General features: G+C 38.6%; 1 protein-coding gene across 38 annotated transcripts in view; it reads left to right on the top strand.

The window, feature by feature from the left end:
• The window catches only part of SCEL (sciellin), a 125,253-nt gene that overhangs the window by 24,451 nt on the left and 86,291 nt on the right, over positions 1-14,511 (top strand). For 35 of the 38 annotated variants that reach the window (XM_089680413.1, XM_089680418.1, XM_089680424.1 and 32 more), the window contains exons 2-3: positions 9,187-9,243; positions 14,327-14,456. In XM_089680413.1, the coding sequence (XP_089536539.1) occupies positions 9,210-9,243; positions 14,327-14,456 (164 nt within the window). In that variant the 5' untranslated portion in view covers positions 9,187-9,209. The remainder of the gene's footprint in view (positions 1-9,186; positions 9,244-14,326; positions 14,457-14,511) is intronic. The other 3 variants (XM_089680414.1, XM_089680417.1, XM_089680454.1) reach the window with 1 other exon arrangement.

The following is a 14,511-nucleotide window of genomic DNA, read 5'->3' on the forward strand; positions in this document are numbered from 1 at the left end:
CCTTGCCTCCACCCCTACCCGCCTCTGAGCATTGTCCCTTGGTTCCGTGCCCTACCCACCTTACAGTATGGCCCTTTTAGAGTACACAGAACCGAATATCGTTTTTTGTGTTAAATAATTTGTATGCAATTTGTTATTGATAAAAAGAAAAGCAATATAATAGATCCCCTGCAGCCAGCAACAGTAGACCCCACAGCAATAATATACCCCTGCAACAAAATATAATCCCCTGCATGTAGCAATAGATCCCACCAGCAACTATATATATCACAAAAATGTGCAAAAATAGACCCCTCCCTCAACAGTAGAACCCTCCCAGCAACCACTGACTCCCCAGCAACAATAGATCCCTCAAAAGCAACAGTAGGCACAACTGTTACAATAGATCCCCCAGCAGCCAGCAACAATAGACCCCTCCTCCAACAGTAGATCCCTCCCAATAACAACTAACCCCTCCAGCAAAAATAGATCCCTCAGAAGAAACAATAGCCACCCCAGCTACAATAGATATCCCAGCAGCCAGCAACAATAGACCCTCCAGCACACCCTGTCACTCCTTGCCATTACATGCATTCAATGCTGGAGGAGCCGAAACCTTGTTTCCCCACGTTCCCACTGAAAAAAAGCACTGGTTCTAGTCCAATGCCAACTGCTGTCCATCTCGGCTCAATCAATTGCTATGTCAGTGTGTAGCAAGAAAAATATCCCATGAGCTACAAATCATTGCAAACCCACTGTGAAAGAGTATGTGGCAGCCTCAGCCTGGGCTTCAGCCAGGCCACGTCCCCAACGCATTTTGCTCTGCCCCTTGGAGCTTAGTTATTATTACGTTCCTATGGGCGGAGAAAAACATCTTAGAGGCATGGCGCAGCTGGAGCCCAGGCTCAGGCTGCCACATACTCTTTCACAGTGGGTTTGCAATGATGTACAGCTCATAGTATATTTTTCTTGTTACACAAGGAAGGCCATTTCACTCCATTTCTGTTGTTAAAGGATATTGCACATTAAAATTGTAAAGTTTTAAGGGAATTTAGCTAAAAAGAATTACCATGCTCTCTACATTTCCTAAGATTTCATGATCCTTCCTAAATAATATAATAATAATATAATAATATTGACAAATAGGTGTTTGCTAAAAGCCTGATCTGCTGGTATAAGTATTTGGCTCTTAGTTGTGCTGCATTTTAATCTTATCTTTCCCTCTAGTCAACATTAGTCTGTTGTTAGGTGCAATATGCAGTTTATACTTACCCTGCATTGCATTTTATTACACTGTAAGGCCTAATGCACACAAGGCATTTTTGCAGCCACTTTTAGGGGCGTCAGGCATTTTTTTCAAATAGCCTTCCATGTTATCCTATGGGGTTTATTTACTAAAGCTGGAGAGTGCAAAACCAGGCTTTACTTCTGTATAGAAACCAATCAGCTTCTAACCTCAGTTTGTTCAATTAAGCTTTGGCAATAAAACCTGCAAGCTGATTGGTTTCTATGCAGAAGTGAGCCTGATTTTGCATTCTCTATCTTTAGTAAATAACCTCCTATGTGTCCATGCGAACATAGATTTTAAGAATCTTTTAATAGCAGGAGTATTTACCAGCAGAAAAAAAAACAGGGCCAGTGTGTCTAGGAGCATCAGTGTTTTGGCAGGAAAAATGCTAGGTGCGTTTAGTGCTTGAGCATTAAGTAATTTCAATGGCCAGAATAAATTATTATTCTGGCCGATGCAATGAATTAACTCCCAAGCACATGATGCTTTCAAATACTCCTAAACTCTTGTAAAAATGTTAGACACTTTCATAAGTGTCAGGTGTTTTTTCTGCCAAAATGCTGCTGCCAAGAGGAGGAGCATTTTTAAAACGTCCTATGTGCATGAGACCCTAAATCCTTTAAGGGATAAGTTCGGAGGTAAATTAGGCAGAGGGTAACTGCCATTTTAAATTGGTTTGATAATCTGTGTAACTTTGGACAAAGAGCAGTATTACAGTCAAGGCCAAAAATATTGGCACCCCTGCATTTCTGTCACATAATGCCCCACTTCACCCAGAAAATTGTGGCAATTATAAGTGTTTAGGCATTTTCATGTTTATTTATTTTGTTTGTATTGGTATGACACAAAAAAGTGGAGAAACAAAAAGGCAAATCTGACACATTCTATGCAAAACTCCAAAAATGGACTGGACAAAATTATTGGCACCCCTGATTTAGTATATTTGGTAGCACACTCCTTGGATAAAATTACTAAAATCAATCACTTGCTGTAACCATCAATGAGTTTCTTAAAAATAAATATGTGTGCTTGTGAGCTACTATTTAGTATTGAATAAATTAAAAATAAAATAATTACTATTGTGGTTCACTGACACTTTTTACACATACCCATATAACTGTGCAAAAATAACTAATATATATTTTTATATGTGTCGCACTCCACTGTGAATAAATTATTATTTTATGAAAAGATATATATATATATATATATATGTGTTTAAAACACCATTAATTAAATTATTAAATATCTGTGACAAGCCTTATTATATATTTAAAGTGCAATATGTGCTCAAATAAATTATTATAAATAATCAATATACTCAAAATTTATGAAATATAATCATGTCTAGATAAAAAATAAATTCAATAAGTGTTCAATTCACAATATAGTGTCCTAATCAATAAATCAAACAATTCCAAAGTAGTCCACTCCGTGACTGTAATCAGAATATATCTAGCTCAATTTTAGCCAAACCGTCAAGTTAGGCTAAAATAACTGTTATGTCCTTATGTGGTCAAGATGATAATTTTCATGCTTTAATCCTGTTCCAAGTCGATGGGTAATTAACTGTAATATTGCACTTTTCCCACTGGGGGTCTCCTGGGCTTGCTGATCGCTGTTTGTGTTATGGATGGATGAGGGATTTCTCCCTCTGTCCTGCAGGGGACTGTGCAATTCCTCCACCTCTCCTCTTTATTCCTCCATTTTTTGTGTTACCATGCAAAATAATAAATATATAGTGTCTTATCCTTTTTCAACATATCTTTATTAACAATCCATATATGCACTCACATATTTACAATTCAAATTGCGCTTTGTAAAATCAATTTTGCCTCAGTGTGTGCTCTGCACACAATCTGTACTCGCCGTGTGTGTTGCCTGAATGGCGTCGTGACTCAGAGCCCCTCCCCTACACGTTACGCCAGCGAGTCACGTGGCTTCATCAGGGGATTTGATTGAATCGAATATTATAAGGCTTATCACAGATATTTAATGATTTCATTAATGGTGTTTTAAACATATATATATATATATATATATATATATATATATATATATATATATATCTTTTCACAAAATAATAATTTATTCACAGTGGAGCGTGACACATATAAAAATATATATTAATGAGTTTCTTACACCTCTATACTGGAATTTTGGACCCCTCTTCCTTTGACAACTGCTCCAGGTCTCTCATATTGGAAAGGTTCCTTTTCCCAACTGCTGTTTTGAGATCTCTTCACAGGTGCTCTATGGGACTGCGATCTGGATTCATTCTGGCCAGTCCAGTACTCTCCACGCTTTGTTTGAAACCATTTCAGGGTGCTTTTTGACATGTCCTTTGGGTCATTATCCTGCTGTAAGACCTATGAACTCTGATGGAGACCAAACTTTCTGACACGGGGCCGTACATTGCACCCCAGAATTCTTTGGTAGTCGATTTCATTATGCCGTGCACATGGTCAAGACATCCAGTGCCTGAAACAGCAAAGCAACCCCAAAACATCAGATAACCTCCACCATGTTTGACTGTATTATTTTCATTCTATTGCTTTTTCTGAAAAACAGTAGAATGATGGGCTTTACCAAAAAGCTGTAATTTTGTTTCATTTGTCCATAGCACATTCTCCCAAAAGGATATTGGCTTTCTCAGATACGTTTTGGCAAACTCCAATCTGGCTTTTTTATGTTTCTGAGCAGCAGTGGGGTCCTCCTGCGTTTCCTACCATAGCATCCCTTTTCATTCAGATGGAGATGTATAGTGCGAGCTGACACAGTTGTACCCTGTGCCTGACGGTCAGCTTGAATTTGTCTGGAAGTTGATCGAGGCTCTTTAGCCACCAATTGAACAATCCTTCATTGCAATCTTTTATCAATTTTTCTCTTTCGTCCACGTCCAGGGAGATTAGCTACAGTGCCATGGGCTGTAAACCTCTTGACAATGTTGTGCATAGAGGACACAGGAACATTAAGATTTCTGGAGATGAACTTGTAACCTTGAGATTGCCCATGTTTTACACAATTTGTGTTCTAAAATCCTCAGACCATTCTTTGCTGCTCTTTCTCTTCTCCATGCTCTATGTGGCACACAGAGACACACAACAGAAAGGTTGAGTCAATTTTTCACTTTTTTAGCTGGTTGCTGGTGTGATTTCTATATTGTCAGCACCCGTTAATTGATACAGGTGAGTTTAATTACAAATTTCAGGAGCATTACAAACTTGGAATGCAATTATTTCTTACAATTTTGAGAAGGTGCCAATAGTTTTGTCCAGTTCATTTTTGGAGTTTTGCGTGGAATGTGTCAAATTTGGCTTTTTGTTTCTTGACTCTTTTGTGTCACACCAATACAAACAAAAAAAAATAAACATGATAATGCCTAAACATTTGTAATATAGGGGTGCCAATATTTTTGGCCATCAATGTATGTTGACATCCACACAATTTCAGTTAGTCTTAAATTGTACTTAAACCCCAAAACAAAGATATTATGTATTGTATTCCTTGGATGTGTTGGCTTTATTATTTTTATGTTTAAAGGCCCTCTCTTTTATTTTCACCTATTGATCGTTCCAGTAAATCATTTCTTGTCCTAGGGTGACAATGAATACTCACTGTACTATATCTATCTTTATTGTCCCCCTAGGCTGCTCTCCTTATACAGGCTACAAAATCCCACTCCCTACTCAATTCATAATATATAGGAAAGTTGCTTTGTAGCTCACAGTAGATAGCTGAGGAAAATGATAACGGTGTTTGAGTTTTCAGTTCAGTCCACACGAAGTTAGAAGGATAAGGGTTTCTGTCAGGATCAATTGGTATTTGCACTTGGATAAATCAACTTTAATTCAGTACAGAATTAAGACCCTAGAATTTGCTTTGAATGGGCTCAGGCACCCATGTGAAAGAGGCTTAATAGGGATGATGGATTGGTGAGAAAACATCTCTGTGGTCTGTACATTGACTATAACTTATACTTTGTGCACAGGTGTAATAATGTGAAAACTGTCACTTCATCTGGAATATTGCCCTCCCTAAGTTGACAACGGAAAGATTATCCTATATTTCCTGTACCAGAGACACAATGGGAAATGGGTGGAAATCTTTCAATAGTGAGAAGAAATCTCACTTTACACAGCTGTCACTGGAACAGATGGCCTTATTACAGGAATGGACTGAGGGCAGGGCTGGGCTGAGGGGTAGACAGAAGAGACAGTCACCTTGAGTGTTTCAGCAGGAGGACATAAATAGGGAAGGACCTGCAACGTAAGCTGCTGAAGAAGTTCACAATCCATGGGTGGGTGGGTGAGTGGGGCATTTTGGCCTTTTCACCTTGGGTGCTAAAGGACCTTGTGCCATCATTGCTTCATTGGATGATTCTCATTCATCTTTTGTTCTGGTGACAAATTTTTGATTTTTTATCACTTTTTTGACCAGGTGTCACCAGGACAAATAGAGAGGGTGAATCTCCCTAGCAGGGATGCAGACAGCAATCAAAAACTGGCAGGGGTTCTCAATGATCCTTAGTCTATTAAAAAAAAAAAAAAATTAAAGTAACATGTTATTAATTTTACATGTATTATTATTATTATGTGTAAGACAGTTAAACGTTGCACTAGTTGGGCTGCAGATGCCATCAAATTGTTTTGGCTATTTCAACAATACATAAGAATTATACATACTGCAAATTACAAAAATCTCTATGGAATCATACCAAATACATTTTTCATGAATAGCAGGTGGTATCACTTCATACTTTCCATGTTAACTAGCCAGTACTACAGAGATTACTCATGTACTAAAAAGAGCAGGTAAGACAAGGGCAAGGCTGCAGCCCTTCCCACATTTCTCTGTCACATGATAGGATCGGGTCAGAGAATTATTTGGCAAGATGCAGTACAACTAAAGAACCCGCCAGTTTCACTGTGTGTCTCTACATATTTTAAAGAGGTGTGGTACCTTAGTCACCTTATCTTTTACTCTGCTATGATTTATGATCTAAGTAAATGTCCTAACTATCTGGAAAGGTCTGTTCGTTAAAAAATGTGCATACTACTGAGGGCTACACTTTCCAGGTAGTTTTATAGCATACCTTGGTTTTGTTGGATTTAATCCAGAAGCTAAATAAATTATGCACATGGAAAATCTTACTTACTTGAACTTATCTGTATTGAACTTTAGCTAAACAGGATTACTGTATTGTAACTAGAAGAGGCACAAGCACAGTTGTCTAGGGTAGAGAGCAGGCTGGGGCATTTTTATTATGATTACCATTCTCCAAGAAATGTATTGTTGCAAAAGATATATAGAACTATGCAAATGTAAGGCTGGTGACACGCGGGTAACTCTGCCACTAGTGTTCCTGTCACTCAGAATTTGACAAAATTGCCAGCAGCAGGATTGCTAAGAGGCTGCCTGTTTAATTCCTATAGAATCATACCCTTTGGAATCTGAGGCCGAGAGATGTGGCTCCCATCAATAGTGATCAAGATTCAGCAGTGTTCAGGCCAAAGATAGAGAAGCATCTTGCTAGGTGTGGCTACAGAGGAAGTGATCCCACAAGGATACACAGGCAACCTTTTTAGTGACCCTGCCACTGGCTATTTGTCCTGTGTGTCATCAGCCTAAAATGGACTGTGGAATAACATTTTTTTTCTATTCTGTGGTAAAGTAGAAAAGTGAAGTTAGGATATTTGAATTGGTAATTGTTATTTACATTTTAAAATGCATTATGTACATGACATAATTAGGCTATGTTCACACTATCTTTGTTAGCAGGTGTTAGACAAGCATTTGGGAAGTGTTTTTAATGCTCATCAATCGCCTATGAAAATTCTACACATGGCAGCACACAGCGCTGGTCACACTGAAGCGTTAGCGTCACGGCAAAATTGACGCCTCATGTTGAGTCAGGAGGAGTTGAAGCCTCCCATTCAAGTCTATGGTGATGCTCCTCAAACGCCTGGCAGGTGTTTGTGGGGCATTTGTGAGGTGGTTGTGAAGCGTTTGTGGAGCATTAATACCATTAAACTTCATTGTAGGCATTTGTGGTGTGGTTTTAACGCTTGGCAAAAGCCTATTAAACGCCTCAAAAATGCTCATAGGGCGTTTGAGGAGCATTTGAGGAGCGTTAAAAATGCTTCCCGAATGCCTGTCTATGCCTGTCAAACGCTATAGGGGCAACGACATCATAAACAATTAATTGTATCAAAATGTTATTTTTTTTTGTTTTAAATAAATCCAATGTGCATATGTCTATAGTGAAAACAGACAATGGTGCTTCGTGACAATAATATGTGCCACATCAAAATAAAAATCAACACAGATACATAAATATCCATAAATCTGCATATACTAGTGCTAAATGAATAGTGTATACAAATACCAAATGAACCGTACAAAATGGTGAACTGTCCCTTTAACACTCCAATATCTTCACATGTGCTTGTGCGATATATCTCCTGTGCATCGTGTACCAAATATACCATCAACAAGTGTCCCAATATTATGGTATCAAAATGCAGGTGAACCGTCCCTTTAAATCCGCTGTGCTCCAAGTGGATCTGAGTGATCACACTACTGCATACACATATACGGTGCTCCTGTGTCACCCCATAGTGCTTATCCACCTCTGACACACTACTGTGCTCACCTTCAGGTTTGACCTGAATACTCAGTTCAAACTATGTCTTTCCCTTTATCCTGGGAGGGAATGCTGGTACAAAGATCCTCACCACCGTCAGCACTTAAAATCTCCAAAACGCTCCACAGACACATGAAAAAAAATGCTCCATATAGTGAAGTATAGCCAAATGTAACCAACATTATTAAAATACTGCTCAAAATACACTCACATTTAAAAGTGTCCACCTGGGACACTACAGGTTCAAAGACTCATTATACAGTATCTTTCTTGAATAAAAGTGCATGGATCTCTTATCCAAAATGGCGGCACATGCACTTTCGGGTTAAAGGCTTGACATCATCAGTGTCATAGGGTACGCCGATGACGTCAAGCCGACAACCGGAAGTGCATGTGCCGCCATTTTGGATAAGAGATCCATGCACTTTTATTCAAGAAAGATACTGTATAATGAGTCTTTGAACCTGTAGTGTCCCAGGTGGGCACTTTTAAATGTGAGTGTATTTTGATCAGTATTTTAATAAAGTTGGTTACATTTGGCTATACTTCACTATATGGAGCATTTTTTTCATATGTCTGTGGAGCGTTTTGGAGATTTTAAGTGCTGACGGTGGTGAGGATCTTTGTACCAGCATACCCTCTCGGGGTAAAGGGAAAGGCGTAGTTTGACCTGAGTATTCAGGTCAAACTTGAAGGTGAGCGCAGTAGTGTGTCAGAGGTGGATAAGCACTACGGGGTGACACAGGAGCACCGTATATGTGTATGCAGTAGTGTGATCACACAGATCCACTTGGAGCACAGCGGATTTAAAGGGACGGTCCACCAGCATTATGATACAATAATATTGGGACACTTGTTGATGGTATATTGGGTACACGATGCACAGGAGATATATCGCACAAGCACATGAGAAGATATTGGAGTGTTAAAGTGACAGTTCACCATTTTGTACGGTTCATTTGGTATTTGTATACACTATTCATTTAGCACTGGTATATGCTGTTTATGGATATTTATGTATATATGTTGATATTTATTTTGATGTGGCACATATTATTGTCACAAAGCACAATTGTCTGTTTTCACTATTCACATATGCACGTTGGATTTATTTAGCACCGTATTTGAGTTTATAGTACTGCGCTGCATTCTTTTCATTTCTGGTTTACATTTGGGAACACTGTACATGCTAGCTGCAATACTTATTTTAAAGGAGGTCCATTGCGCTGAGGGTTTCTCATATATGTTTTTTTTTCTTTTCCCTGTTTACTAGATATAAAGAAGTTGTTCAGCAAGATGACTACTTACTCCTTTAACAAATCTGGAAGCGGTAATGGCTAAATTATACATTAACTGAGCACAGTCAATTCTTTTAGTTAATAGTCCATGAAACATGATGCACAAATTCGAGGCATGCCTTAGCCCACGGCAATTAAAGTGGCATTGAACCCAAAATAGAAAAAAAATTAGATACAGTATTGCAGTTTAAATGTGGTAGCTGCATTGGTTTTCTTTTTTTTTCATATTTTTCCCCTTATTTACATCGGGTGATCTTGCCACTAATGCACTTCTAGTCTTAGGGTGTCTCCACTCTGGATGGAATAGACACAGACACCTTTGGACAGCAACATTGTCAGTATGTGGAGAGGGTAGTGTTAGATACACTAGCAGATTTAAATGGACTTGACTAACAAATTAAAGCCAAAATCCACCTAACATTTTTTAAGCAATTAGAGCAACAGTTTTTTTTTCCTTTTGCGAATAATGTTTTACATAAATTAATAAATTCTGACCACGGTAAGTACTGCTGTCAGTTTTAAATGATTTTTCTCAACCCTCTAACTGCCATGTTTCCTTTAACTCTCAGTCTCCTAAAGCTCCATTCACATCTGAGCGTAGCATTTTCGTGCATTTTTTGCGCATTTTGTTGTGCATTTTTATGCGTGTTAGCGAATGTTTGTGTGCAATTTGTTCAGGTGTTTTCAGTCTTTTTTTTAGCTCCGGCGTTTATGTATTAGCCAATAGAGAAAAATTTCATCTGTGACATCAGTTGTTGCCATGTTTTGCCATGCAAGAAAAATGCTTTTGGTTGCACGACAAAATGCACGAAAGTACATGAAAACGCGTGATTTGCGCTTTTCCATGTATTTCTATAGGAATGAAAACGCATCAAAAACACATAAATCTGCCTGAATGAGCTACAAAAGTAGCTTCAAAACTTTTTTGAGCTTCAGTTGGTTTGCTTCAGGCGACTTGGAGTGGAGGTGTGAACCATCTCCATACAGTAATATGGATTTTGTCTCCCTGAGGGTTTTGGAGCTTCGAGCTTTGCACTACAAAACTCTCAGGTGTGAATGGGGCCTAAAGGAAGTTGAAAAACTGCAGGCTTACTGGCTGGATCACCAGTGAAAACAAAGGAAAAAAACAAAAGAAAAAATAAAATGAATGCAGCCAACACACCTAAGAATTGGTAAAATGTAATATAATAAATTTTTGCTTTAATATCACTTTAAGAACAAATCTGCTTGCTTTAGTGTGGCTGACAGATACATGTTTAGATACTTTAGGTGGACATCCTTGCTTTGTGCATAGTGGTACTGATTTATGAAAATTGAAGGTATTGCCAATAGCTACCAATCACATTACTTGGCAACTGTCTGTATTTAAAGCTAAATGGTTGTTACAGGTTATGTCACCATTTTTTTCGCTATTAATTAGAAAATGTGTAATTCTCCCCACCCAGATATGAGCAACATGGGCTTCAAAGAGTTAAAATATTCATCCCTATTATCAATATTATTATTATATAAGATCTATATAGCACCAACACTTTGTGCAGCACTTTAAAAAAATTAGGGCAGACAGTACAGTTAAAATTTAATTCAATACATCTCTACAAATGTCAGCCCCATGATAAAAAGCTTGGGGGGGGGGGGGCGGTCATACCTGGAATCATTTATCAAAATTACTTACAAATGACTGTTTCCCTACATCCAACTATTGTATTCAAAGCAGTGCAGTGAAATGGAATTTAGGGAATGACATTTATAATCTGACTGAATGCTATGAGGCAAAATAATATAAACCTTGATATTGTGCTCCCCAATTTGGTAAATTGAAGCGGTGGTCAGTTACTTTCTTTTTACAGTGTATCTTAAAAATAAGGTTACATTCAGCTGGATGTAGCAGGTAAATGGAAGCCGATAAGGCATATCTCCCTAAATGTTGCAGGGGTGACCGCCTCCAGATAGAGTTAGGTTAGACTTTTAAAGGATTCAGAGTCCCTGTGAGCCAGCCAACAGGATCAGGTTGAGAAGGCATTCTTGGATTAGTTTCAGTCAGATACCACCCGGGTCTCCATAGTGATTATGTCATTTAGAATCTGTGCCCATTTCACAAGGTTGGGTGAATGTGTGGATTTACGGTGTCTAGATATTGAGACCCTGGCTGTTTATAGGCAGTGTTTCAAAATGCCTTTTTAGAGAGGTACCCAGGTTTCATTAGAGTCAGCCAAGTGGAAGCCGGATGTGTTATATTTGCACATGCTATTATAGAAGACGTTACTTAAAAAGGGAAATAATAGATGACATCCCCACCAAATGTGGAGATAATTACATAGCTTCTTAGAGTATTTCCAATAACAACTTGAAGTTGATGGATAGATATGGTTTAACTCTAGGGAAGTGTGGTACCATAGGAATATGACTTTGTAGCTTTTTACCTGAAAATAGGAAGAATTGTCAGCTTATTAGTAAGTACATAGCATTTATTTCAGTCATCATCAGAGCAAGACTCCCCTGGTTACTGTTCCTATTTAGACATAGTAGGAAGTCTACTCCAACAGTATCTCTAAAGCTGGCCATACACAGATCGTAATTTGGCTGGTTTAGCAGGAACCATCTGAATTTTAATCTATCTATAGGCAGAATGGTTGTACTGAAGTTCAAAAGGTTGAACTATAGTCTTTGTCATGTGAATAGAGAAGCTGCCACATATCACAGAGAGATATGGTATACATGTAAGCCTGTTAAGGCTGAAAGAGAGAGAAGGGATCTAATGAAAGAAGTATTGGAATCCAGGACAAGATTCAGATAACCTCCAATGAGCTTGTTGTCAGTCTTGTAGATGGCAGATAGTTTTGATTCCAAATGACTTTGGTTGGAAATATAGCCATTAACAATTGTGTAGGTAGTGTTATAAAGAGAGAATTTCAGGAACAGCAATTTGCCTTGGCCATTTCTAACAGAGTCAAGAAAAGTACAGGGCAGATTATTTTAGAAGGTTATGGACACTTCAAAGGATTTAGTATTAGGTTGGGCAATGTACTCACAGACGACAATATTTGTTTTCTACGGTGGAGAGGCATCACCCTTGAAATAGGTTTCGTGTAAAGACAGTATATCGGCTTTATTTTTGTCCAGGTATATTCATACAATTTACATTAAGCAGATTTTAGGAAGGACCATTATGAAATGGAAGCAATACAGGGTACAGATAAAGCCTACTATAGTGTAGTCCAATTAGTCATAAAGCAGGTCAAGTGGTTAGTGACCAGGTGCAGGTTAAAAAGAAGCGTTCAGGTAGACATATTGAGAGGAGTTGTGATGTTCCAGGGATGTTTGGGGGATACTACAAGATCAGCATAGATATTAGAAAAAGTGAGGTTTTAATCCCCTCCAGGAGCTCAGGCATCTTTATTCTGATCCAATGGGAAAGCATGGATTTCTTGTTGACATTGTAGTTGCTAGGCTTATTTTGTTGTCCAGAGATAGTTTTCCATGATTGTATTGGGGGGCAACCTGGAAGAATAGTTTTTGTTGGAAAGTCAGGGAGTGAGACTTGCAGACGTTCAAAATTCCCTACACCTAGGAGATAGGGCATGTCATCCTGATGGTGAAACATGACTGAATTCCAGTTTTTGTATGCTACCAGTTGAAAGGGATATTTTATTTGTCATTTTCTGAGCAATTTGAGAATTGGCTTCATAGTTTGGCTTAGTAATCAGTAAGTCAGAATAACTTCATTAGCAGTTGATTGGGGGCCCGTGGTATCCCTCTTCTGGACTTAGTAGCCCTGACAAGTCTGTCTTTGGCCAGCACTGGGAATGGAGAAGGAGCTGTTGCAGTGGGAGGTGCTGGTGGTGCTGGTGTGCGCATCAGCTTGAGACAATGCCACATTAGTCCTTGTTGATCATATCCGTTTTGCTGGAGCGCCCAGTGGCAAAGGAGCTTTTTTTTGCTTGGAGGAATCAAAGAGGGAACTCATCCTTCCAGGAGTAAGTTTTGGGACCAGATCTTTTCACCCATCTTGGGTCATTAACCCCTTCACGCCTAAGGGTAAAACAACAAACAAATCTTAAAGCCTAAGTAAAATTTTACGACTTTGACATGTGTTAGTAAAACCGTACAAATCACCACAACTACTTTGTACATCCAGATTAATTATACCTTGGTATTTTTCAGGACAAATTGGGCTTTGATTTGGTGGTAAATGGTAATGGATATCTCCTGATTTTTTTTTATTACCAAAGGAAAACTGGCCCGAAACAGTAAAAAAAATATTTTTTTAAATTTAGCTGTGTGTTTCTTGTTACTACCATAACCTACCACCAAAGAACAACCCAAAATACATTTTCCAGCTCTTGACGATTGCAGCGATACCATATATGTGCATGTTATTTGTTGTTTGTACCTGTAGTACAGCCCAGAAATAGTGCACATTTTGTTTTTTGGTTTCTTTACCTAAAACACTGGCACTAACTGACACTGATACCAATTAAAAAATAAATAAATAAAAATCTTGACCTTTGACAAACACTAACTCTAGCACTGAACTAGATCAAACCTTGATCTAGGTATTTTTTCTTTATTTTCTTTATTTATCTTTTTTTTTTTTACAAACAGTTTTCTTTTTTTTCTCTCTCTACAAAGTATCTCCCTCGTCCATTCAGAGAGAAAAAAAAACAAGGAGGGCAGGTTTGAGTTGACTGATCAATGTGATAGCCAATCAGAGGCTATCACAGCGATCATGTGACTCAGAATCTGGTGTCCCGGGTCCCGATCGTTAGAACGGGACCTGGGGCTCTCAGTGACACCCCGGTCTTTGTGCTGAGGCATACTCCCAGCACACAGACAGGTACGCAAATATGCGGCTCCACAGAAGAAAGCCCAGTTCTGTGAGGCCGCATATTTGTGTGACGACGGTGGTAAGTGCCCAGGTTAGGATGAGAGCTGCAGTGGTGAAGGTTCTGGACTATCACTGGCAAGCCACATACCCTTTACAAATGTGCTGTACTGTATATTATTTTCTTTTTTCAATCAGTCAATCAATCACTACCTTGATGACTAGATAGGAGACACTCTCCAGGTCTATACAAGTCTTGTATACAAGTTTTTTCTTTGCTTTGTTTCCAGCAGACTCTAAAAGTAGTACCCTGGGATCTGTAAACAGACAGAATGTGATACAAGAGACAAACAAGAGAAGAACTTTGCTAACTGACAATAGCTGGATAAAAACACGGCCAGAAGATGAAGAAGAAAAGATGTAAGAAAGTAAACTTTTAAACAATCGTGTTTGTTCAAAGTTTCATTCTAGGGCC

This window comes from Staurois parvus, unplaced genomic scaffold, assembly GCF_062004578.1.
Source record: "Staurois parvus isolate SC_StPar_1 unplaced genomic scaffold, SC_StPar_1.0 ptg000243l, whole genome shotgun sequence".
Lineage (NCBI taxonomy): Eukaryota > Metazoa > Chordata > Amphibia > Anura > Ranidae > Staurois > Staurois parvus.